This window comes from Cololabis saira, chromosome 22 (assembly GCF_033807715.1).
Source record: "Cololabis saira isolate AMF1-May2022 chromosome 22, fColSai1.1, whole genome shotgun sequence".
NCBI classification, from domain to species: domain Eukaryota; kingdom Metazoa; phylum Chordata; class Actinopteri; order Beloniformes; family Belonidae; genus Cololabis; species Cololabis saira.
Genome location: NC_084608.1, coordinates 15321930 through 15347422, shown reverse-complemented (window position 1 = coordinate 15347422; position 25493 = coordinate 15321930). Strand labels below are relative to the sequence as shown.

At 40.3% G+C, this 25493-nt stretch overlaps 1 protein-coding gene across 1 annotated transcript in view; it reads left to right on the top strand.

Annotated features, from left to right (window-relative positions):
- The window catches only part of sema5a (sema domain, seven thrombospondin repeats (type 1 and type 1-like), transmembrane domain (TM) and short cytoplasmic domain, (semaphorin) 5A), a 158687-nt gene that overhangs the window by 57810 nt on the left and 75384 nt on the right, over positions 1–25493 (top strand). The window contains exons 4-8 of the mRNA XM_061713089.1: positions 864–909; positions 12802–12864; positions 16692–16790; positions 21153–21366; positions 23385–23670. Coding sequence (XP_061569073.1) covers positions 864–909; positions 12802–12864; positions 16692–16790; positions 21153–21366; positions 23385–23670 — 708 coding nt within the window. The remainder of the gene's footprint in view (positions 1–863; positions 910–12801; positions 12865–16691; positions 16791–21152; positions 21367–23384; positions 23671–25493) is intronic.

Sequence of the window (25493 nt, the reverse complement as noted above, 5' to 3'; positions counted from 1 at the left end):
TAGCCATTTTCTAAGTGAATCTCATGATGGACAAAAGAAACAAAAACAAAAAAAGGACATTTATGCTTGCTATGTGATCATTTACCGTATATGATCAACACTTTTGTCTTGGTCACATATAAAACGGTTAAATGGAGAAAAGAGGGGATGAAAAGGATGAAAAGGATGTTTGTCTGCAGGCGTTCATGTTTCGTTTTCCGCTGGGATTTTCCTTCACTACTACGCTCACTTATGAATGGCTATAATTATGATAATAAAATACTGTACATGGTTAGTGTTGGCATTTATTTCACTGGTTAAGTTTTTACCCAACATATAAACTTGACTAGGGTTAGAAAAATAGACATGTTAAGGGCTTACAGATGTTAATAATCATGAGACACGGTTCTCATCATGTCACATGGACGTCACAAAACGCAAGCTAATGCCATGTCAACCATTTCTAACTATTGATTGTGAGACTACTATTTAGGCATGTGGACTAATGTATTTAACCCATTTCTATTAAAGCAATGCCCTGAATACACTTACAACTCAGTGAAGGACTATTGTTAACTTCTAAAATAGGGGACTTGAGAAATGTTCAATGCATGGGGTTAAAAGTGGACACAGTGAAATAACTTTAGGTGTGCATGAAACATACCTCTTCAAAAATGATCAAATAAACGAATGAAAAAGGAATGAGGTCTGTCAGCCTCTGTAGATGTTTCCCATCTCTGCTACTTCACTACTGAAGAGGAAGGTACAGCTGAACCAGTGGACAAATGCTGCGTAGCGCTTTGGACTTTGAGAAGACATATTTTAACAGAAGTAGAAACAGAAAAAAAATCTCAATCAACTCGCTTGTGAATTTATTTTGACAGGAATCACCTCTTCAGACTCAACCTCGAAGACTTGACACTGATCCAGGTGAGTACGAACTCATGCTTTCTTTCTGAGTCTCTCCCCGTCTCAACTCCCCAGTTTCTGAGTGGTTCTGTAATTGTTCTGTCTGCTCATACCGCTCTCCGTCGAGGCACATCCTGCTTCTAGCAAACACTGTAATCATCATTGTGATTCACTTCCAGCTCCCACAACTAAAAGCTGATGCAGTAAAACAGTTAGTTTTGTCATCTGCCACCCCAACTTACCCAATGGTGGAGTACGACAGGATTTTGTTGTCAACACTGTAGGTTGAGACACAGAGGGAGGGAAAGTGTTGCATCTCACCTGTATTTATACCATTCTTGTTTTAATCCAATTTGAAACCGGTTGAAACAGATGAAGCTATACTTTTTCATTTTAGTGACTCTTGCTAGCGTCTCTTTATACAGTCTTATCTAAATATCAACATATAGGGACATTTCCTAAAATGGTCTTATGCACAAAGCAGAAATCAGAAGTATTCACATTTCTGAACTTTGCCTTTTGCCATTGGTGACATGCTTTGCACAAAATACGTTTAATAGGGGTGTAACAATATATCGTGCCACGAAATTTCGCGATACAAAAACGTCACAATACGTGTCGTGGAGGTGACAAAGTGTATCGCGATATTCGGTTATTAATATTAATCTATTGTGTTGACTAGAAACGCGCATCCGACTGCGACCGCGACCGCACCTCGACCCGCGGACCAAAATCTTACTCCGCTCAGAAGAAACCAGTCCCGTTTTACGGTCCCGTTTTGAGCTCTGAACTTTTACTTATGTAAGGCTGGTGTAGAGTTAAGCCTTACCTTATTAAATTAAACCTTTTTTGGGTCGTAAGTAGGATAAACACGGGGAAACTTCTGCTGAGCTCCAGTGTACTTTAATGTCCCTCAACAGTGTAGGATTTTAGAACATCAACACAGCACCTAGTGCTGTATCACTCCGCCCAATCTAAAACATACTAATAACTACAGATAAACTGACTAGTGTAATTATAGTCCCTGATTTACATCAGAATATAAAGAATATATTTATAAAATAATTAACCCTGAATTACCAAAATAAACTTCTTAACAAAAATAAATCTCCTCTTACACTTATAAGGTGAGCATGAATCAATCTTTTTTATGATGTAAAAATGTATTTATTTACTTTTATTTATTTATTTAATTTTAGTTGTTAAATTAGAAAGAAAAAAGTCAAATCATACATGAGAGAAACTATTCAGTTTGTGGCAAAATATTTGTACTTGTATGAAACTGAAGATGCATAATGCAAACCTGACATTTACTTTTAGTTCAGTTTGCGGAAAATGGTTGGCCTGGCTTTCTCTTTAAAACTTAAACAGTTATAAAGCATTACAAACTGTAACAATAGGGCAAATACACAGCATTGTTTTGTATTTTGTGTCTTTCAAATAAAAGACCATTTTTTCCAGTCATATGTTCCTCATTCAAGGTTGTTAAAAAAATACTGCTATAATATCGTATCGTATCGTTATCGTGACCTCAATATCGTGTATCGTACCGTATCGTGAGATTACTGTATCGTTACACCCCTAACGTTTAAGCAATGGCACTCTTAATGTTGTAGGTGGGTTTCGCGTTTTAGCTGCCCTCCCTTTCTCTCCAACCTGTTGCCATTCAATTTTGTTGAGCTTCTCTAATTTTTCTCTTTCCGCACTTGTACCAGTCCCACCTGCTAAGTTTACCATTTTGTGACCCGCTGTGACCGTGCAAACACTGCCATGATGACGGCTTTATTTCTAGGTGAGAGCAGCGAGGCTTCTTTGATGCTTAGGAAACGCTTGATGTTTTCAATTTATACCCTGGAAAAACCAGAGGAGAAGATGAGAGGAGAGGAAGAAGCGAACAAGGGTGGTGGGAATAGCTCGAGAACAGAGGGGTTTGGGGAGAGCCGTTGATAAAAATCTGGCTGGAATGAGGAAAATGAGAAAAGCAGTGAGACGAAATCAGAAGCGAGAGTAAATCTGCCGGGTAGGAGGGAGTGTAGAGGGACACACACAAAGGAGTCAGGGAAAATGGAGATGGAGGGAAAAAGCAGAGAAACCCCCCACGGAGAGAGACGAGGATTCATGCAGAGCCGGTCTTTTGTGGCCTCTCACTGGGACACAGATGTTTTTTAAAGATGCTCTCTGCCATTCGCGCACCCAGTCGTCCCCCCTCAATTATTTCATCTCCCGCTCGGCTGATGCTGCAGAATCAGCAAGGAGATTTTACTGAGCCAATCAACCTCTCATCTCCAAGACATTTCCTCCTGAAAGAATAGGACCTGGTAATCCCTGCCAGCGCCCGGGGCCAATTTAAGATGACCCATGCACTAAGTCCGCTTTGCATTTGATTGGACCACGGCTGTAGAGTCGGGGAGAGGTCTTAGCTCAACTGCTAAAATTTGCTGAGCATTAGTAGCATCCTTCTCTCTTGAAACCTTCTGTCCTCCCTTATTTGTCACCCTGGATAAAACGGCAAATTAATAGCACAGAGATTTAGCTGCCTACCTCACGTTGTTGTTGGGATAAAGGTCTTCAATGAATTTCCTTTTGAGCGCTGTTGCTGTTGCAAGTGACACGCATAGCTGATCAACCAAATATGTTTAAAGGGGAATATGAAGCTGAATTGCCGCAGCCAGCAGAGAAAGTAGAGCACAAATATTTGTTTGTAGTTTATTAAGGTTGATTTCAGTTGCACTGATGTTGAGAAGAGGTGCATGAGGTTTCTTTCTGAGGAGAAAAAAGAGAGACTAAAGCTACACCTAGATTTGTCTTTGTGATTTCCTCCGATACCTGTGTTTCAACCCTGTAAGATAATGCTTGATGGCAGTGATTCGTTCTTGCATGCCTGCTGGCAATAAGAAGAGGACTGTGTAAGATTTGACAAAGGGGAAACAAAGCTTAGAGCAGCTGTAATACAAGAAGTCTGTAATGGACTAAAGAGATGGCTATAATTACCATTTGATCGATGATCTCATCTTGTTCGTACATGCATGAAACATTTCTGGAAAGGCAGAAAAGCCTCAGGTCTTCGGCTGCAAAGCTCTTGCAAGGTTGAAAATTAGCTCTCGATACTGTACCTCATAGTCTTATTGTTGTGCAGCTGGGTGCGTTGATTCTCACTGTAGGCTATAGACTAGTTTGGTGCACATGCTGAACTGATACAAGCTGGATCAAGCCTGAGCTCCCGCACCTATTATCTCCAGCACACATGACACCTTTGCTTGGAAATCGTAGAGGGACATGAAAACAAAACAAAACACATGTATTTTCATGTCACCCAACAGTTTTGGCAACTGTATCAGTAAGTCCCGAGTAGAAGTGGTCAGTCAGTGAATATAATAATGATTTCTCTAATGATCATATGCTAGATGACTGCAAAAACTTTAGAAAGCATCTTAAAAGACAAGTGTCTGACTAAGAGCCAGCCTGAACCCACTGCAGAAGTAAGAAACGTTTCAGTAAGACAAGATTAAACACTTTCAATTGTATCACAGATGTTTAATTTTGTCACAACACACAGAAAGTGCTGCCTCCCACTGAACCTCTACTTAAACAAGACTCTTTATGATTTTTCTTTTGAAATTTGCCTGCAACTTTGAAATCCCTTATAAAACCACGGAATATGAGGTGACTGTAAGAGACCACTTGGAGACAGAAGGACAGATGCAGAATCATAACTGATGGAAAACATTTCACTTCACATAAAGCGACCATTCAAAGTGAACAGCTGCCAAGGATGATGTGGGGAGAGTCAAGGTTTGGAACATGAGTGTGCCCTCCGTCGTGTATGGCCTTGGTGCGAGTCAGTATTCAGTCCTTGTTTTTCAGCTGTGTCTGAAAAGCCTGGCCTTCCTGGTCCTGTCATCCTCCGCCCCTTATCCACACTGATCTGGGCATGTGTCTTCTTGCTTGATTGTTAAGGCTTCCGCAGCAAAAATGAAAATTAAAGCTAACTAAAAAAAGGACTAAGCTAACAAATTAAAACAGCCTCAAACCATGGTTCAACTCCATATTTTAGTCCACCTCTTTTCAATGTTGTCCTTGTGCATTTATTGTCCCTCATTCAACTCTTTGAGCTCAGCTGCTGCCAACAGGCAAATGGATGTTTTTGTCATTCTCCATTGTGTTGCCAGGGCTGAAGACTAGCCAGCCAAGCAAGCTACGTGCGCCACTCGAACTTGTGTTGCAGTCTCCTCAAATAGTTTTCTTTGGCATTATTGAAACTGCAAATACAAGTGATCCTCGTTTTCTTTAATTTGAGTCTTCACACTTCATTGCAAGTTCTGAAAAATCATGTGTGAAAGGATCTAATGTGCAATCTTCAGGCAGGATAAAAGCTTTTTAAAATCCATGTCATCCTAAGGAGTGGGGCTAATCTGAGGAGACATTAAAAGGTGAAAAACAGCTTTCTTTATAAATTCAGTTTTAGGAGAATGGTTCCATGCTCAATTCAAACTGGATGCAGAGGGTGAGGCTTAGTTTCAACAGAAACACTGTGGCACCGTTTTAGTCAATAAGCTGTGGGATGAGGAGGATCAGTGGCATTGTTCACCATTCAATACCGCAGAGGTGGAAAAATAGTGGAAACCCGCTCCAACCTCTCCTCATCCTCCAGCTCATTGCCAGCTGACTGTGGTTGAGCTGTATTGTATGTTGTGCCTCCATTTTTCCTCGCCTATCCACATTGTCTTGCCACAGTAGAGATGTGGAGTCCAAAGAGAACAAAATATCCTTTCAGTTCTTGCATGTTGTATTTCATGGTCCTGTCTCTTGCTATTAGACTTCATCAGATGGACAATTAGCCCTGCTAATCAGTGGCGAACAGAAACCGTCCTCTGTTGCTCTGGAAGCTTTGCTAATTTAATTACCAGAGCAGTAACTCGGTCATTTAAATGCATAGAATAAAGAAACAAGATTGGAACGGGAGATACAGATGTCAGGTACATCATGTAATGGTATCTTCAAGCAAGAGGGCTGTCAGTCTATGAAGTACAGAGCAGAACATGAATGGGTTTAATTCTAACACTGAAATTTCTATTTGAGGTGTCATGATGATGTGTAGTGACTCAGACCTTCACACTTGCTGAAACAAAACATCCAGACCAATTTTCATGCGTAAATCTTTCAGCAGCTTACATCAGCAGACATCAGTGTGAATAGTAAATATTATGCAAGCACATCAAAAGATAATATCAGCTACTCGTAAGACTTATTAGATTTGTCTAGCTCTTAGTCTCAAACCCCACCCCCCTTGTGAGACACACAGCCTGTCATTTCACAAAGCTACACAGCTGTCAGCAGCGACTGTACTCTCCAGACTCTCTTTATGCAAAATGCATTCAGCATCATGTCTGGAAACTGTTGTTTAAGAATTCAACTGCTCACTCTGTCCTCCATCTAGCTTCACTCTGCCCACACCGTTTCCATTGATCTGGCTGTCTTCTAAGTTGGACTCCGTTATGTTTGTTGTTGTTTTGGCTTCTTTTTTTTTTTTTACATCTGTGTGCCCCTTTCTTTTCATTTGTCTATCCTTCTCTCTGTTTCTGTTCATCTTACTCCCTGCCTACGCTCCCTCCAGCTACTCCGCACCCACCCTGTGGTGACAATAGTCCCTCAGTGTGAGGGCTGATGAGAGGCTCCAGCACAATGGTTCATCTCTGAGGACTGTAGCCAATGCAGGGGGCAGTCAAGAGGGCGGACCTATGGAACATAACACATCAAGAATTTTTTTCTCTTCGTCTTCCCTCGAACAACAAGTGATTGTATCAAACTCCCTTTGGCTCACTTTTCTGCATTACATTCTATTGTGCTCGAAGGAGCAGGCCGGTTCACTACAAGACTTCAATTTTGTTTTTGTAATTTTGGAAAGTATACCATTTCATAATAATGAGACTTTATCTGCCAAATGCTTGCTGAAATCTTGGAAGGGAGTACGATTGCAGAGGAAATCCAATGAGGCAACAAACAGTGAAGTCGGACAATTTTCTAGGCTTTAAAACGTCCTCTCTGTTAACCAAGCAGGTTAGATAAGAGGCAAACAGCAGAATAGCTACCCAAGCCACTGATATATCAGTTAACCATGATTATATCTGCAAAAGTCCACGTTGTGTTGTAAAGTAGTGCAACATTTCTCTCCGTGAAAATTGCCCATAAACGTTTAGCGTTCACGTTCCCATGGAGAATAGGCACAGAATTCCCTTTTTTATTTTAGAAAATGTTCGTTTGAAAATTATTCTGGCTAGGTCTGCTCACTTGTTCATAGCTTATCATGACAGATGTGGCATTATTATCCTTTCCATGAAAGTTATTAAAAATTTTATTGGTCTTCATGGCTAAAAATTTAACATCAGATTGGGTTTTGTATGATGATTAAGAGAACATGAACTTTTTTTATGGATTTCTTGTAGAGCAATGATCTTTTCGGGCCTCATTTTCATAATAGGATCCTGTTAAACTCGCTGGGAACTCAAAACCACCTCAGAGCCCAGGGACCTTATCTATAAAAATGATTTACAGGACGGCTTGTTGCACAAAATGCACAAAACTCAAAACAAAAATCTAAATCAAGTTTGTTTTTACATGTTTTTCTGTGGTTTTAAATCATCAATATGATTATAATCATCAACATCAGATGGAGGATGAGTTAACGATGGTGACCTGATTGTCGATGGCACAAGTTCAAGCCAATAAACAGCACTTGTAACATCATCAGTCTCAACCGAAGTACTGAAGAATTTAAAGTTAGCATCAAGACGAGTACGTTGTTGTGCCACCCAATTTATTGAGAATGAATCCAGTGGAAACTATCTTAGAATAGATTTCACATCAACAAGTAAAAGTAATGACATAGGAGAAAGTAGCGAAATAATTACAGCTATATTTTTGTGTTATAGAGTGTCGTTTTATGATGCGAGAATATAGAGTATTTCTTCAAACTTCAAATTTGTGGTGAGATTGTGAAATTATCAAGATAACCCCTAATTGATCTGTTATCTCAAGTTTTTTCTTCGCGTCTCCACTGAACTTTATTTACGACACAGCTGAAATACAAAAGTAAAGAAAACCCAGAAAATAAAGTACTGGTATTGCCTCGGAAACCCGCAGAAGAGCTGAAGGAAGTGTTTAGACTGCTGCCAACACCAAGCAGACGAAAATGTAAGGATGGATGGAGAAAATCCAGAAGATTATATGCACTTTTGTAAGAGGAGTCATTGCGTTAATTTTATGTACGATTAAGTTGTCCTTGCTTTTGATTGTGTGCTAGCCTCTTAGCTGGGCTGCAAGTATGAGCTACAAAGAACACACGTTTAAACTTGGTGTCTTGTAACAGATTTCTTTGAATGACGAGATGGTAATGCTGAAGACCTTCACAGATAGAACTGCCACCACCAAGTGGACAGTCAAATTACATTACCGTAATTATCCTCAAAGGGGGTTTATAGGGTGGTGCTGTGGAAATATGCTATGGTGTGTTTTTGAGCTGCCTTGTTATCATAAATAACCACCTTTCTTGCTGCTCACTAGACTAGTAAGCCGCATGCTTTGAAACAGTCCCTATGTATGATGTATGGTTAGCACTAGCTGTGTAGCTGCAGCTTTATCAGCTGATGGCATGAATAGCAGAAAATCCTCCAACTTTTGACGGTAGCAACGCTACCAACACATGGAACCCACAATTCAGTCTGGCGAGGGCTGATGTCCCCCTTTAAAGTAAAAGGGGAGCAACACTGGCCAAGGTTACATGATGTTTTTTAATTTGGAATTAATTATTCCGAATTAAATAGTTCTGAATTAAACTATTTTCCTTTGAGTTTACATGGAAATAGTAATTCCAAATTGAGGTTTACATGGAAAACACGTTTTATGGGCTTTATCCACTTCCGCTTAAGGTCTGGGGGTTGGGAAGGATTCTGATTGGATAGGGGGGCGGACCGGAAGTTACGTCTACCGGAAGAAAAACAAACTTACAACGCTAAAACTTTGAAAAACTCACAATTTCTATGTTTCCTGTTTCCATCTGTTCTTTTAATTATTTCCAGGTCCTCCAAGCTATTTATTAAATACATCGTCTCTGCTCTTGACCACCGTTTACTGCGTGCTGCCATCTTGAAACTTTGTTTGGAAAACAAGCCCAGCGCGGAATATAAGCGTCATCACAACAGACGGGCGAGGGAACGAGCATCAGAATTAATTTTAAAGCGGAATGAGTGTATACATGATCACAGAATTATTCTATTCGGATTTAAAATCGGAATAAACCAGCCACTTACTTCGGAATTAAGTTTAATTCTCATTCGGAATTAGGTGTTTAGATGGTAATTTTTACTCATTTTAAATCTGATTTAATTTTAATTCTGGATTAAAGAGGAATTAAACTTCCCATGTAAATGCACTCACTGTGGGTGTTGCCAACCCTTATGCGAGGGTTATGAGGCTTTCTTCAGGTTGAGTTGTGAAGTCATTCATTTCTATGTGTTGTGCAGCGCACGGACGTGCATGCCATTCCTGGACCAAAGAGCATGCTCAGCTCTTTGCCGGTGGTCTGCAAAAACACATCAACACATTCAGTTGCAGATAACCTGACAGAACACACAGACGATAAAGAGGGAAGCTGTTTTTGGCAATGTTCAACTTTCCTGAACTGTTCACTTTGAAGTTTGATGACATCCAGTATTGAGACATGAAAAGGAACGGTTTTACGTGGAAAGAGATCTCCAACAACTTGACCAGTGATTTTCACTTCTTTTTTTTTTTTTTTTCAAATGTTCTTTTGACACGTTCAGCTGCCTCAGCATCTCCAAATCGTAAAAATTTTTTGGGCTTCTCTCCTCAGCAGGCTTGTTAAAGTTCTCCCAACTCAACCTGTAGTACACCTGAAAGTGTCAGTGTAGGGCTGCAGCTGCTGGACAAGCCGTAAACCCTCCCAAATCCTGTCTATGTTTTAGGATATCATCAACCCACACACCCTTGTCTTCTCGCTGCAGCTTGTTTCCTCCTACTCATCAGTACATCTGAAGGCACAGCTTTTCTTTTTTGGTGACGAGTAGAAAGACACAGCATTGATCTCCACAACTCAAAAACAAATTCATGTCTGCTAACCACTTCCTGGAAAGCTCTTTGTTCTTCCCCTACAACTGGCGCCCTACATGGACCTGATTGTGGCGGCCCATCTTTTCTCCCCTGTGTGGTGCTCTGACCTTTTCTTATCTAGAATGCCTTTTAATCAATAGTATAAAGTTTGGAACCACTTTGTTCTTACATAAAAAGTTTGCAACTCAAATATTGTTTTGAGCAAGATCCAATGCCAGCGGGTGATACTGAAACCCCCGAACATATTTGTTTTTGAAGATGAAATGACGTTTAAACAGCCATTTTGAACGGCAAAGCAATTTTCACAAACACTCTTGTTTCATTTTTTTTTTTCTCTACAAACAAGACTTAATACCGGTCCAAATGATTTGTCTTGGTCAAGGTAATCTTAAACCCCTGACTGTACCAGTTCTTTCATCTATCTGTGAAGTTATAAGGCCAGAGTAGCACCAGTGTTGTTATGAGACAGTGATTACTTTACTTTGGCTGTAGAAGAAACAAAGAACTGGTCCAAGTTCGGCCCCTACTCTGAACCAGCAGTGGAAGCTCTTTGGAGGAAAAATCCCATGAATCCTCGTTGTGCTGACATTGTCTGAAGGGAAACAACTAATCAAGTGCAATCAGTTTAGATAGAGTTGAGTTTATATCTATAAACTCTGGATATGCTGTTAATGAAATTCCCTCAACCAGCTAAAGAAAAGGTTGATTTTTTTGTTTTTTATTTTCTTTATTCTTAGCTAATATACTGATATTATCAGCTCTCTAAATTCCATCATTTCTTCCTCTGTCATCTTTCGTTTCCCCCCTCATTATTCTTCAGGATCATGAGACACAGAAAGAGGCCTCTGTAAAGCAACTTCCTCCTATAAAACCAAGAATCATCATGATTTAAGAGTAGCACAGTCAAGACATATTTCACTATAAAACATCTTCATAGGCATACAGGACCTCAACAGTAGCTGGCTAGTCTATGAAATGCATTTCATCTTTCTTTTAGGGATTAATAAAGTGTTGTTGAACTGAATTAATGAGATTTGGATGTTCCTTAATGCCAATGCCATTCAGCGTTGAATTGCTACTCTGGACCATTTAAAGTGGCTCTATGGGGTCAATGAAAACAGCCGTTCAGTGGTCATAATGTCGATCTCTTAAAGATGCAATGAGAAATATTCACCTCATGAAAAATATGGACCACTCTTTCTCTCATTAACGTGATCTCAAGTTGAGGTTTTACATTGAACGTGATTTATTTTTACACTGATCGAGACTTCAGCCCAGTAACAGGTTTTCTTCCCCCCCGACTGTGATTAGCAAAAGCACTTTCAGCGCCCACATTGAATTCAGCAGGGGTCAGCTGCGGTGCTGTGTGTGCGACTGCGTGTGCTGATGTGTGTGGTTTTCTGTCTGCATGCAGGCTCTGGAATAGCCAGCTGTGGCCTGGAATACAAACTGAAACACAGGGGAGAAATGGAGAAGCCAGCTCCCATTAATGCTCCATATCTTATCCTCCCTGAATAGTACCACACACCCACAGCTCGTCTCCCTCACTGGACTGGCTTTGCTGCCTGTGTGTGCATTTGTGGATTAATGTGTACATGGGGGTGCTTCTGCGCCTCCCAAAGACCAATAAGGGGGGAAAGTAAGTGCTTGTCATGAAATACACGGAGAACGGTTTCTCAGCAAAAAAGATATGAAAGAAGTGGATATAAAATAAAATTGTCCTCATACCAAGGTGAAATCTCTGTCAGCGATATTTACCATATTCCTACAGAGAGTGAAGTTTTGTGCCCCTGGACAATTGCCAGGTTATTAATGCAGGGGCGGTGTATCTATGTGGGCAAAAGAAAGAAAGAGAAATTTAAACAACTTTAGCTTTAGACACTTTCTGCGACTTCAGTGTGACATGCACAAAGAGTTCTTTTAAATAATCTCTTCTGTGCCAGTCATCCAGAGCTGGTGGCAGTTGGGGCTAATTCTGCCCGTCACAGGGGTCAGGGTTAGCGGCCTGCAGTTCTCCCGAAGCCCACCCTCATTACACGCGTCAAAAAAAAATTTGATCAAAGACGAGAACTGCCTCCCAGAAGGTCGCAATGAAATTAGTGGTACGAGCCGTAGCGCGACAGTGTCTTCACCCTCAGAAGAGACAAGACAAGCTTTAATCTTTTTATTCTTCTACCTGCTGCTTTAAAATGTAAAAAGCTTTCCTCCATTTCTCCCTCACATGTAAATCACATTGACATCCCACTCAAGGGACCCGCCTGTTATGTCTTAAGATTCCTCCTTTTCCCTCCCACATAAATCAAATTGACACCCAGCTCTCAACACTCTCGCCTTTCATTTCTCGGGGTCTCTGCTTACCGTGAACCTTAATTGGATTCTGTGTCTGTATTTAACATGGCTTATAACTTGTGTGCAAATGTGGATGCATCGGAATGAGAATACAGTGAAGATTTGATGTCAAATTCACTTACAGTTTGGTTTTGTTTCAACCCATTCTTCCCACCTAAGCTACTACGTGTGTTATACGTAGTATACGTATACTACACTATGTGTTTATTTCTATTAAACGTTTCCTCACCGTATGCGGCATATACTATAAATTGCCTGGCTAGTCATCACCAGATGTTAAATTGCCCTAGAAGAAGTGGGATTTTTGCCAAATGGGATGACAGACGTTGTTTTGTTGGGGTTCCCTGAGTGGTTCTTCATGGTGGCATAGCTCTCCGATGTTTGCTTCCTCTTGATGGTTTATCAGGAGCCTTAAACTGTTTTTCTCCGTCTCTGCAGGAGGCTGAGTGGCACTGCGATGAGTTCACCAAGGGAGCCTGCTTCAGCCGAGGAAAATCAGAGGTGAGTTTAAGTGTTGTATGAACACCCTGTTAAAGTCATTTACTAGACACTTGCAACTATTGCTGAGAAAAAACTGCTTTTAGTAGTTTTATGATATATAAAAAAAAATCTACCCTAGATGGCTTTATGGCTCTGAATTTAAAAAAAAAAACAAAAACATTTAACTTAACTTAAAGGAGCTTGAGGCCGGATTGGGGCAAGATTTATGAAAAAAATCCGTATACGTTTTAAGTTTTCTAGTAATAATGTCAGATGAAGCGTTCCAAACCCAAAAGAATGATTCCTCTAGTGTATCTCTCCTTTGCCTTGAACAGGCTGTGTGCTGCAAAATGTGCTGCAATTCGGTCCCGAATTTCCCGCGCTGGGCTGCGGATGTGACGTCACATGACGCTGCATGTGCGTTCTCCCCGTTCTCCCGTATCGGCTTCACTGTTGGCTGCAGTACCCCCAACGGCCGTCGTGGTGAAGGGTGGCGCTAGAGAGTCTAATTTCTTAAAAGGAGCCTCAAGCTCCTTTAACTTAACTTAAAGCGTGGTCTTAGGGAACACCGCCCCCCATCCTGGACTCTCTGAAGCCTCCTCACCATTCCTCCAACACTCCATGTGCACGAACACAAACCCTCCCTCAATGCTTGTAGTTATGTTTATTATGCAGTATTTGAGGGGCATGCAACCCCGACTACTTTTGTTTCAGGTTCACAGAACCAGGGCTGGGTATGAAGACCGCTTTTGAATACTCAGTGCACTCACAAGATGGTCAGCTAGTGGACTAGTGGCAAGTGGCTAGTTTGGAGATATTCACAAAAATGTTCAGGGATAGAATCACTTAGGCTATCGTTAATGACCTTAACAGAAGCTAAGACGGGCAAGTGTTTTGTGCCTGCTCAAGCATGAATGGCAGGCAATAAACCCCAACCTCAGCTCTGTCCTTTCTGATAATATCGTATCATAACATTTTTGCTTTCCATGCCAGTTGAATGTCAACATATTCAAAACTCAATGCGTTATCTGCGTAATGCCAAGACCGCTCATGCTAGTTTGGTAGTAGGGGCAGGAGACTACAAGAGCTAGACAATGCTTCCTCAAAGTAGATATTCCTTCAAATGAAATTGAAAGTAAAACTTTTTGTTGTGAAAATAAAGTATTTCCAGCTGTAATTGAGGATATTCAATACTATCACTCAAGCTGTGTTGCTTGCCTACTGTTGCTTAGATCAGTCAGCATGTCCAAGACTGAATTGAAATAGTCATCATATCCAAAGGGTTGTTGTCTCATATTTGATAAAGTACCACATAGAGCCCCGTGATGTTTAATGAGCTGATATTAATATGTAGAACTAATATAATTTCCCATGATGTCTTGTTTATGTAACCAAATTATTAAGACTCACAAGCTGTAGCACACACCTCCACCACTGTTGAGCAGCTTTCTAAATTGTAAAACTGCATTCCCCCGATGATCATTCATCATTTTCCCTTGGGTTTAGTAACCTACTAAACAGCATGTGAATAAATGATGTTTAAGCAGAATTGAAGACCCCCGATGCTCAATTTCCCACTGGCACATTAGTGCTGAATATTAGCTGCTTCAGAAAAAAACATTATCTTGCTAAGACAAAAATCAAAGATCTTTTTTCCTATTCATTGTTGTAGACATAGTTGATTGGTTTCCAGGAGCCCATTATAACAAAACAGCAGGCTAAAATTAAAGAATGAGGCTTGAACAATGACATGGGAGTCTTTATATAGCTTATAGACAACCTGGGAATTCCAGCTTTGCGACCTCACTGTGAATTTAAATCAACTTATTCTAAAGTAAAACGTTCCCCAACCACACTTTAACCCTCATTTGTAGGCTGTCTACAAAGAGACTTCCTATTGTTATTGCAGTTTCTTTCTTTGCAATGTATATTTTTGTATGCGGTCGGCTGGCATAGGCAACTGTTGTCGAGAAAACAGATGGTTTCGAGCTGAACTTGACTTGTAGGTGAACTGCCCGGCCCAGATCCCCGAGTATATGTGAGTGTGCGTTTGTGCCGCTGTGTATTTATCCTCCTGTGAAAGGTGGTTAGGACCCATAATAGGCATGCACAGCCTGGCCAGCACATGATAGCCATAGTGAATTACAGAGCAAAGCTACCTCAGTCCTTGGGAGTCACTGCAGTCTGGCGGAGCAGAATTGTTCAATGTTCCCTTCAGAGGATCAGCTCCTGTGAAATGCACCAAGAATAGAATTAAAAGACTTCTTTCTCCAGCAGGTGACAAGGCTTTCGATGGTTTATTACCTAGCTCAATGCACAGCAATATACCATTGCTTAAGCTATTACACAGATACTGTCACTGTGCTTGGAGTGAATTTACAAGTGATTGTATTTTTCCCCCTCTCATACACGCATCCACTCGTCTCTTGTACATTTGATTTATTTCAACTGAAAGAAGAAAGGAGAGTTAAATCGACTTGACAGGACTTGATTGCTCCCTCTGTTTTGTTTTATAATGCGAGAGCCAACCACAATGGCCTCTGTATTACAGAACGGACGTGGAACATTTGTCAAGAAGTTTTTATAAACAAGTCAAGACCGCGAGGCTGGGCAAACATTAAATATGCCATTATTTACCATAGAAACAAACTCGAGGGAAGAATTGAATTATGCCCAGCCGTTCACAAGCCACCCCCACCCCTACGCCCACACACACACACACACAAACACACACACACATCTACAGGTACAGTGCATGGAGAGCAGTATAAACAGCACAGATATATAGTTGGGTGCTGCAAGTGTGGCTACTCATGCACACAACCTCTGCTTTGAAGGCAAACATATATAAGTACGTACACACATATATTCAGGATGTGCTTAGCACCAGGAAACGAGTAATTTTACGAGTCAACATTCAACTCGCTGGCAGGGAAATAAAAGCCCTCCCATCTTTGCTAACACACCCTCCACTCTTAAATCAGAGGGAGTAGGGGGGCAGAAGGGTTGCCTTGCACACCTCAAGTGGTTCAGACAATAGCAAATTTACAAGGGTTTAAATTTCTAGGAGAGGCCCTCGCCAACCGGGCCACGGACCCTGCAACTTTATTACTCCATCCCCCAACAAAAACAAATGCCACTGTCAGGCATGAATACTGCTGTTACATTCACTACAGAATGACTTTTGCTGATAGAAATCACTGGCGGGTCTCCATGACACCCTGACCTTTACTATGCAAAGAGTTCATGACAATAAAAGCGTTCTATCATTCAATCAATCCTCCACTTCATCGGCCCCTCTGTATTAGTGGAGAGCTTTTAACAAAGTGCTAGAAACCCAGTCCAAAATCTGCACAGCAGGAGAGGGAGCTACAAAAAGAGTGGCGAGCACGTACTTTAACCTAATTCTCGCAGAAGTGGTTTGAATTGATTAATGTAGGGAGCAGTCTGAAACGAAACATGATTGAATGAAGCGAGAGGCTGCATTTTCATTTCACTTCATGGCCAGCCAACGACGCCAAGGCGGTTTAAACTAATATCAAGCGGTCCTCCACCACACCTGTTGCATTTATCTGGTTTCCACCTTATTTAGGTCTCTTCAAATCTGTTCCCGGCTGAATTAAGCTGTGTTGCGACTAGGCCACGTGGGCATTAGCCTTTATTTGACTCTGTCTAGCTTGGCCACGCTTTGGAGCAGCTCTCCCATGGTACCAGGTGTTTTTCTCATTTATTGGCATAAAGTATAATTTGGCCCCTCTGTCTAATGCAGCTGTTTGTCAGTGGATAGATAATGGCACCGCTACTGAATGCTAACTGGAATATGTTTGTTTGTTGCTGTGTTTTTGCAGGAGGAGTGCCAGAACTACATCAGGGTGCTGCTGGTGAATGGGAACAGGCTGTTTACTTGTGGAACCAACGCCTTCACCCCCATCTGCACCAACCGAACGGTATAAACAGCTTTAATAAAGCTGATTTTAGGACATAGGACTTTGAATCTAAACATGATCAGTCATTCAATAAATCCTACAGATTGCATTATTAGATAAATCACAACAGCAATGTGAACATTTGTCCTCTCCACGACCTGGTGGATGGGTCGGATATCTGTCTTGATATTTTCCACAGCTCTTGTCCACCAACATTTTGTCTAACATAATTCAGTGTGCTTGTTAGGCTGATATGACATTTTTGGTAAAATAGAACATGTCATTAGGAAGGAATTGTGACTCCTTGTGAACTTGAAAACAGTGTTTTGCAGAATTCTGGCTTCTCATTTCAAATCAAGTGAGAGTAGAACATTGTGTTTTAGTAGATATGATAGCTGTGCCTGTTACAGTGGTTCAATTAAACCCTCACCGGGAGGACGTCAACCTGAGTTCGTTATAAGACAGACTCTTCGGTACGCTTTGATATGTCAAAGCACAAAATAGAAAAAGTTAGGATGTTATGGAAAATGAAAAAAAGAGCACAGATTCTTACATTTACTTTGAATTTCACTTCTTTATAGATGGTATGAACCCAGGATATTTCTTCTTCTTTTTTTTGCATTTCAGGCCTGCAAAACATTTCAAAATAAGTTGGGCTGATAAAACTTTTATACACAGTTCAAGTTGCGAAGTATTTCAGGTGTTATTTTATTCCCATTTTTCCCGGAAACGCATCACAGGGTGTGCAATACAAGGTCGTTTTTATCACATTTCTCACAACTTTCAGTGTTCACACTTTCTGTACTTTGGACAACACTACCCTCTTCTTCTCTAGGTATGTCTTTGTAATGTGTACAGAATGTTGTTTTTTTTTTTCTTTTGCATCTTCTAGTTGAAAAATGCATTAATGTCCTGGGAAAGGATTTGCTATTGAAGGCAGCACACGTTACTCTAAAATCTCAGTGTACTTGATGTTGTATTTTTGAGAACTCAGTATTTGAGATCAAGCTATCCTTCAGTTACAGGTTGCACCACAGGTGCGAACCACAGCGCAACGGCATCTGAGAGGTGACGTGATTTTCTGATCTCATGACAGAGCTAGACTCTAAACCTGAGCTTAACTGAGGTTTTCCAAATGCCTCAGGAGGTCTGCACTTTAGGCTTTTTTGCCCATTTCGTCTTCACACATTTCTAAAAAGTCCTTGAATTGTGTTTTGCTTTTCACTATAGAGGGAAAAACATGCATTATTCGGAGTGTTGTTCTTACCTTAGAATGCTGATAAGTCCAAATCAAACATCTGCTTTTCCCTTTGTTGGAAATTTAGAGGAGGATTAAGGAGGAGTTTACGATTACAATGACATTTGTTTTGGTGCAAAAAGCACTGCATCCAAAGGTCAGCAGCTCATAATGACTGTTCACTGCCACAAAAATACATATAGCTGAAATGCCATGACATTATTCCAGCAATATTTTCATTCAGCGCTGTCATATTTACACGCTGAATGTTTGTTAATGTAAAACACGGGTTGTGAGCAGCCACTGTTATGGAATTATGCTCAGACAGATTTACTATCAGATACTATGATGACCAAAGAATGAGTAGAATATTAATCATATGAAAGCTCAGAAGATGGAGATTACTCTGCTGTTAACCATTTTCGGGTCGACTGACTCCTCTTAATTGTGTAATTTCATTGTGTAATCATTGCACCTGACTGAGGCAGCATCTGTTTATTTTACCACACCATAGACTTTGAGAAGATGAAAGTATGTTTTGTGGATCTGTACTGTAATCTCTTGAATCTTAGAGTTTGCTTGAAACATCATGAAATTGTCTTAAAATGACTGTCTTCCCACTAGGGATGGGCGGTACGGACTAAAAAATGTATCACAATAATTTCTGGCATTTATCCCGATAACGATAAAAATGACGATAAAAAAATACTAATACAAAAAGTGTCATCAAAGGGAATCTTTCTTTCTTTCTTTCTTTCTTTCTTTCTTTCTTTCTTTCTTTCTTTCTTTCTTTCTTTCTTTCCTCTTTCTTTCTTTCTTTCTTTCTTTCTTTCCTTTTTCTTTCTTTCAGGCTCATTTATTTATTTCAGGCTCATTTCTTTCTTTCTTTCTTTCTTTCTTTCTTTCTTTCTTTCAGGCTCATTTCTTTCTTTCTTTCTTTCTTTCTTTCTTTCTTTCTTTCTTTCTTTCTTTCTTTCAGGCTCATTTCTTTCTTTCTTTCTTTCTTTCTTTCTTTCTTTCTTTCTTTCTTTCTTTCTTTCAGGCTCATTTCTTTCTTTCTTTCTTTCTTTCTTTCTTTCTTTCTTTCCTCTTTCTTTCTTTCTTTCTTTCCTTTTTCTTTCTTTCAGGCTCATTTATTTATTTATTTATTTCAGGCTCATTTCTTTCTTTCTTTCTTTCTTTCTTTCCTTCTTTCTTTCTTTCAGGCTCATTTCTTTCTTTCTTTCTTTCTTTCCTCTTTCTTTCTTTCTTTCTTTCTTTCCTTTTTCTTTCTTTCAGGCTCATTTATTTATTTATTTATTTCAGGCTCATTTCTTTCTTTCTTTCTTTCTTTCTTTCCTTCTTTCTTTCTTTCAGGCTCATTTCTTTCTTTCTGTCTTTTTTTCTCATTTCCTCAATTTATCGTTTTTATCGTGAACGGTAAAATATCGCCCATTCCTACTTCCCACTGACTTAACTGATAGCTGTTAGGATGTGTAAATTACAACTACCCACAGTGGAATTTTGTGTTAATTCACTTTTCTATACATTAACACATTTAATTCATTGAAAGTTCTCGCTTGAGCTTCGGTAGCTTTTCAGTAGCACGATATCCTATAACTGGCTGCCGCTGCAGTTCGTCTAAACTAGGGAGGGTCTGTTTCTGAATAAAAGTCTGTTAGAGTCATTTAAAGTCATTTCGGCGTCCCACTCATGCAGCTGCTGGGTCCAGGACAGAGCCGACTTTCTCCTCACTTCCTCAAAATATAAAGGGCTGCAGAGCGGTCTATTTATCCCTCATCCTTTCCCTTTTCAAAATGAACCAATTGACCTAAAAGGACTATTCCGACCAAAAGAATGAGCTCTGTCAATACCAGGCTTTCTTCTGAGACTGCCAGAGTTCAGAAAGGGTTGCTCTGTGTTTTTGTGGGTCAGGTGGCGCGGAGGTGGCGGGAGTTAACGGAATCTTTGATCCAAATCGGCAGGCTGAAGGAAATTGGCTCAAGGAGTCGGTGGTCCACACAGCGCGTGGGCCTGAATGGGGGGAAGAAATCTAAAGATTAGGGAAAAAAGAGTAGAGAAAGAGGAGAGATTGAGCTCTGAATCACTGGAGACTTGTACTATCACCAGGGCTTCCCTGCAACACAGTGGGAAATTACAAATGTGAAACTCAGCTGATTGACAGAGAAAGAATTGCATAATAATAGAAATTCTACTTTCTCAACTTCAGATTAATGCAGTGGTTTTGCACTATGCGTTTTCTCTAAGAACTTAGATAAGACTGCAAGCCATGAGCTAATCCTTGTACTCTGTTTATTTTTGCAGAATAAAATATAATTACATGTTGGATTTAAAAATTTGCATTACTCTCTTTTTTTCTGGGTTGAGTTAGTCCTCTATGGCCGATACTTTTTTGAAGTAGGAACCAGTGCAGTGTGTCAGGGCTAATTCAAGGTCAGGCCGTAAAGTATATTTAAAAAGCAGGGGCTGGCTCTGGCTTTATATTCAAAGGCGGTATGCAACAGAAGACTGCATCTCACATTATGCCTCCATTGAGCTCAGTAAGGCTCTCAATGATGTGGTATAATAACGCTGTAGCTCCAGCGAACAGCTGGGTATCCTGTAGAGACATCAGAGACCAAACCAACGAAACACTGCAGCCAAGATGGATTCTATTGGTTTCCAACAGTTGGCTTCTTAGCGTCAGACTCCAAGCAGATGCTGTGCTTGTGTTTTATGTTCCTAATTATTCTAAATGTGTTCTCTGATTATGCCTCTTGCTTGTGAAGGTTTTCGCTCATATTTGTCTTTGTATTTGTTTCACAGTAGATGTAAACCAAACAAACCGTAATGAGACGAAGTTTCTTTCTTTTTTAATCTTTTCTATTTGCATATTGGTGAGAATAAACAAAATATTAGCCGACTTTCCCAGTTGGAAATTTGAATACTGCCCTTTGATACTATGTCCTTTTTTTTCCTTTCCTGTTTTCTATCATTTCTAAAGATATTGCAGCTCTCATGGGATATTCTTTTTGTTAATGTAAATCATCTTCTTTTGCTGGTATTCCGGCAATATCTGCTTCCAGTCAAGCTCTGTTGTATCCAGTCCTTGAGCCATATTCGTTTTCAATCCGTCTCCTTCATCTTCTTGTTTGCCCACATTGCAGCTGACTAATCTGACGGAAATCCATGATCAGATCAGCGGGATGGCTCGGTGTCCCTACAACCCCCTCCATAACTCCACCGCCCTCATCACGTCCAGCGGGGAGCTTTATGCAGCCACCGCCATGGATTTCTCCGGACGGGACCCTGCCATTTACCGCAGCCTGGGCGGCCTGCCGCCACTACGCACCGCCCAGTACAACTCCAAGTGGCTGAACGGTACGTGGCCTAAGTCCTGATACATATGTCTTAATAATCTCTTTATGAGGACTAGGGTTGCAAAGGGGTGGAAAATTTCCGGTAAATTTCCGGAAACTTTCCGGAAACTTTCCATGGGAAGTTAAGCTGGGGAATTTTGGAAATATTCCAAATTGGAAACTTTCCATGGGAATTATGGGAATTATGGGAATTTGTGGGAATTATTGGGAATTTATGGGAATTAACTGGAAATTGGGGGTAATTTAAACAAACTGTATCATATCCAAACATAAATGTAAATATGTATTTTGTCATAAGCAGATATCCATGCAAGATAATACAAAAACATGACATTTCAACAGATTTATTTGAGTAGAACTTTAGTTTTTATTCTTGTATGAACAATTATTACTTGACTTTATATAGTCCGTGGGCTCAAATGTGTGGCTTCAATAGTCTTGTGCTTTGAGCTCAAATGTGTGGCCTCCAGGCTTCAAGAAATCACCTGTGCATGTGATGGAGGAATGCACAGTGCCTGTAGGGGGTGTGGCCTCAATAGCCCTGCAGTAAGCAATGTGCTGTGTGCATGTGATTGAGGAGTGTACTTGCATTAAATCTGGTTGTTTTAGCCAAGACTATGCTACAATATATTTCCCCCAACTATATTTAAGTTCCCTGTTAAGGGCCAACCTTCAATTCTGTAAATTTCTTATTTATTACCGTTAATTCCCGTTAATTCCCGTTAATTCCCATATATTCCCGTTAATTCCCATGGAAAGTTTCCAACTTTGAAAATTCCCGGAATTTTGCAACCCTAATGAGGACATTTGATAACACTGTTGGGCTACGTAGAGATAAATTGTCATTATAAGTTGAGGAAAAACTTCAAGAAAAAGTTTTACTTTCTTTTTAAACTGTTTCTTCGCAGCATTGAACATCAGTACAGCAGCTGGTTGGGGTGCAGTGTTTTTTGTCAGGGATTGTTGAGCATGGCAGATGCTTATCCAGCATGGGAGTTGGAAGCTGTCTCTCGTGAAAGATTGTGTTCCTCAAGTCACCACTGTGCTGCATTAAACAGCCTAAAAAATGCTTAAGAAGATATATAACTATGCAACAACAAACTCCATTTGAAGTAAATAAGTAAATACTTCACCCTTTCTTCAGGGAAGAGCACTGAACTGTGAATTGTTCAAAAATCGGTCCCTTTTTGCCAATAGCTCAAACACTTCTCAGGCAGATGCAAAACCCCAAGACAGTCGAAGCAACAGGTCAATCAGTATCTTGTCAGAAAGTGACACTTATTTTCTTCACATTGAAGCCAAATTGGGATAAAAAAGTAAATAAATTCAAAGCTTCCGCATACATTACTCAGCACCTACCTTCTACGGGAGGGTTTAATAACTAATTTTATGGCGAATTGATCGTCTCCCCCTGTCTCCGCCTGTACTGCCCTCTGAAGGTTCAGAACAGAGAAGGGCTGAAATGAGGAAAAAGGGGGGACTTTTTCATTTAAAACTGAATTAAATCTCTGTCAGCAGGAGTAAAGTGTGTGGTTTATATCCAATAATGTCACTCATAAAGACGAACGTCTTAGCTGTGACACTGTCGTGGGGGTTTCAGATAGGGTGAGAGCTATTACACTACACCTGTTTTGGTCATTTCTCATCCTAACCTTTAGGTTTGGGGAGTGAAAAATGAGTTTTCTTATTAGAACACAATACCATTAATAACATGGCCCGTGGTTATTAATCCTGATCACCTGCTGCTGTGTGGGCTGCACGCTCACACACGCTCACACACGCTCACACACACTCACACACACAAGAGTCAATCAGTCATAACACACACTCGTTCCCTCTCCCACTCCTTCTTTCTTCCGCAACCTTAAATATTTTTTTCTGTCTGTATTTTTCTTCATCTCTCTGCACTTCATCTTTCCCCCTGGAAGTCTTCAATTTTTCTCTAGATGTCTTCTTTATCACTCCGAGGTCCTTCCCCCCATTCATTTTCCTCCTCTCTTGTTATCTCTTCTTCAACAGAGCCAAATTTCGTCTCATCCTATGATATCAGCAATTTCACCTACTTCTTTTTCCGGGAAAACGCTGTGGAGCACGATTGTGGAAGAACGGTGTTTTCCCGCGTGGGGCGCGTCTGTAAAAATGACATCGGTGGCCGCTTCCTGCTGGAAGACACGTGGACCACCTTCATGAAGGCCCGGCTGAACTGCTCTAGACCAGGAGAAATCCCCTTCAACTACAACGAGTTGCAGGGAACTTTCTATTTACCCGAGCTGGAGCTGCTCTACGGCATTTTCACCACCAACGTGTGAGTAATACGAGAGTTTATCAAACACTCCATCACAGCTTAACATTCGTAATTAAATATTAGCATTACCCTGGCACGTTTATTTGAAGTTCTTTCACAAGTTTGTAGAAATAATTGCATAAAATGTATCAACATTTATTGAACTATTAAAAGTATTTTTTTAAAGAATTTGTTTTTGCTTTCAGAACAAATTATGCACCAATTATGCACCTGTTTTTCCAACTGGAACCAACTTATTAACATTCAAACCTTGTAACCAACATCAATTTCTAATAATAGACACCCCCTTGCCTAAAATCTTTATTGTGATATCAAAATTTAAATGACTATCCATGTTTATTTTTTAGTCTCTTTCCTAAGATGCAAGCATTGATCAAATTAAATGGCCTCTTTTGAATAATCAACGTCGACCTTTTACCCTGGTCATCCTAATTCTTGTTCTCAGCGATATGAAGAATTAATCTGATTACTCCTGATTTGACCTCCATTTTCAGGGGTTAGTACCAAAGTGTGCAAAAAATATATATTTTTCATAGAATTGACATGCAACCAGTCACAGAAGCTAAGTTTGAATTGGGCAACAACCAGCCTAGTATCAGCAGAAGACATCGAAACTGGTGTTCAGCAGAAGCCCAAGCCATAACAAACACTGCTCCAGTCTATCCCCGACAGGAGGGGGTTTCATGCTTGTTCTTTGGGGGGAGGAGTTGGACGAGAAGTTAGCTCACCTTGCTTTGTCTATGTTTTGTTTTGAACATAAACAGACATCACACAGACATTCCTCATCCCACCTGTAAGTACTGGTAACTCAACAGCTTCACTAAAGAAGTATTGCAGTCTGAAAAATAAGCATCAGCATGTCTAGCAAGAGATTATGGCTGGGACAAAAGGTTTCAGCATGTAAAAACACAGTTAGGAAGCTTTAGTAAAGCATGGAGAAGTCAACGTCTACGCAAGTTCATGTTTATGAAGACGAGGGAAATACAGACACATTTACTCCATCTCTACTTTATTGGCATCATGACACATTCAACAAAATCTAAAACTCTGAAAATGATTTCACTTCTTAAAATGTTGTTGATGTTTATGACATCTTTATGGATTGTTGCATTTCCCAATCGTTTACAGGCTTAATTCAGATGTTAAAAGTATAAAAATCTCAAAAACATTCCTCTCAATGTTTGCATTTGATATTTGAATTCTCGCAACGCCAAAGAAACATTGTTCTTGTGGCGTAAAGAATCATCTAATATTTACATGTGCTAAACGTGACATGTGAACACTTTTTCTTCTACTATGATAAATATATATAGTGAGTTAATAAAATGAAGTGATATGTAGCCAGCTTGTTTACTGGGCACCCTGAAGGGCGAACAGATAAACCACATGCAGGTCTTCTGTGAACAGGATTACTTCTTCCAGCAGATATCGCACACTGAGAGGCTCTTCATCAGTCTCTACCCTGTATCATGAACATTGTTGGGCTCTAATGAGTCCTATTATTTTCTCCTTTCAAATACATCATAGTTCTCTCTGCTATTTGTCCCACCCATATTTGTACTCAAGTATACTCACAAACACACCTGCAAACATGCACACTCGCTCACACAGACCATTATTAAAGCTGAGTAATCAGTCCTATATGGTCAATGCCTTCACATTGCCGAAAAAGAAGTCTTTTGAAGGGTATTGAAAACATTTCCCCCTGCAGGCACAGAGTCTAATGAACAGCTGCCCTGGATATGAATTCACATTGCTCAAGTTTGAGTTGAGAGTTAATACTCTCATTCTTTACTCTCTCCTCCAAGGAAAGCAACCAATAC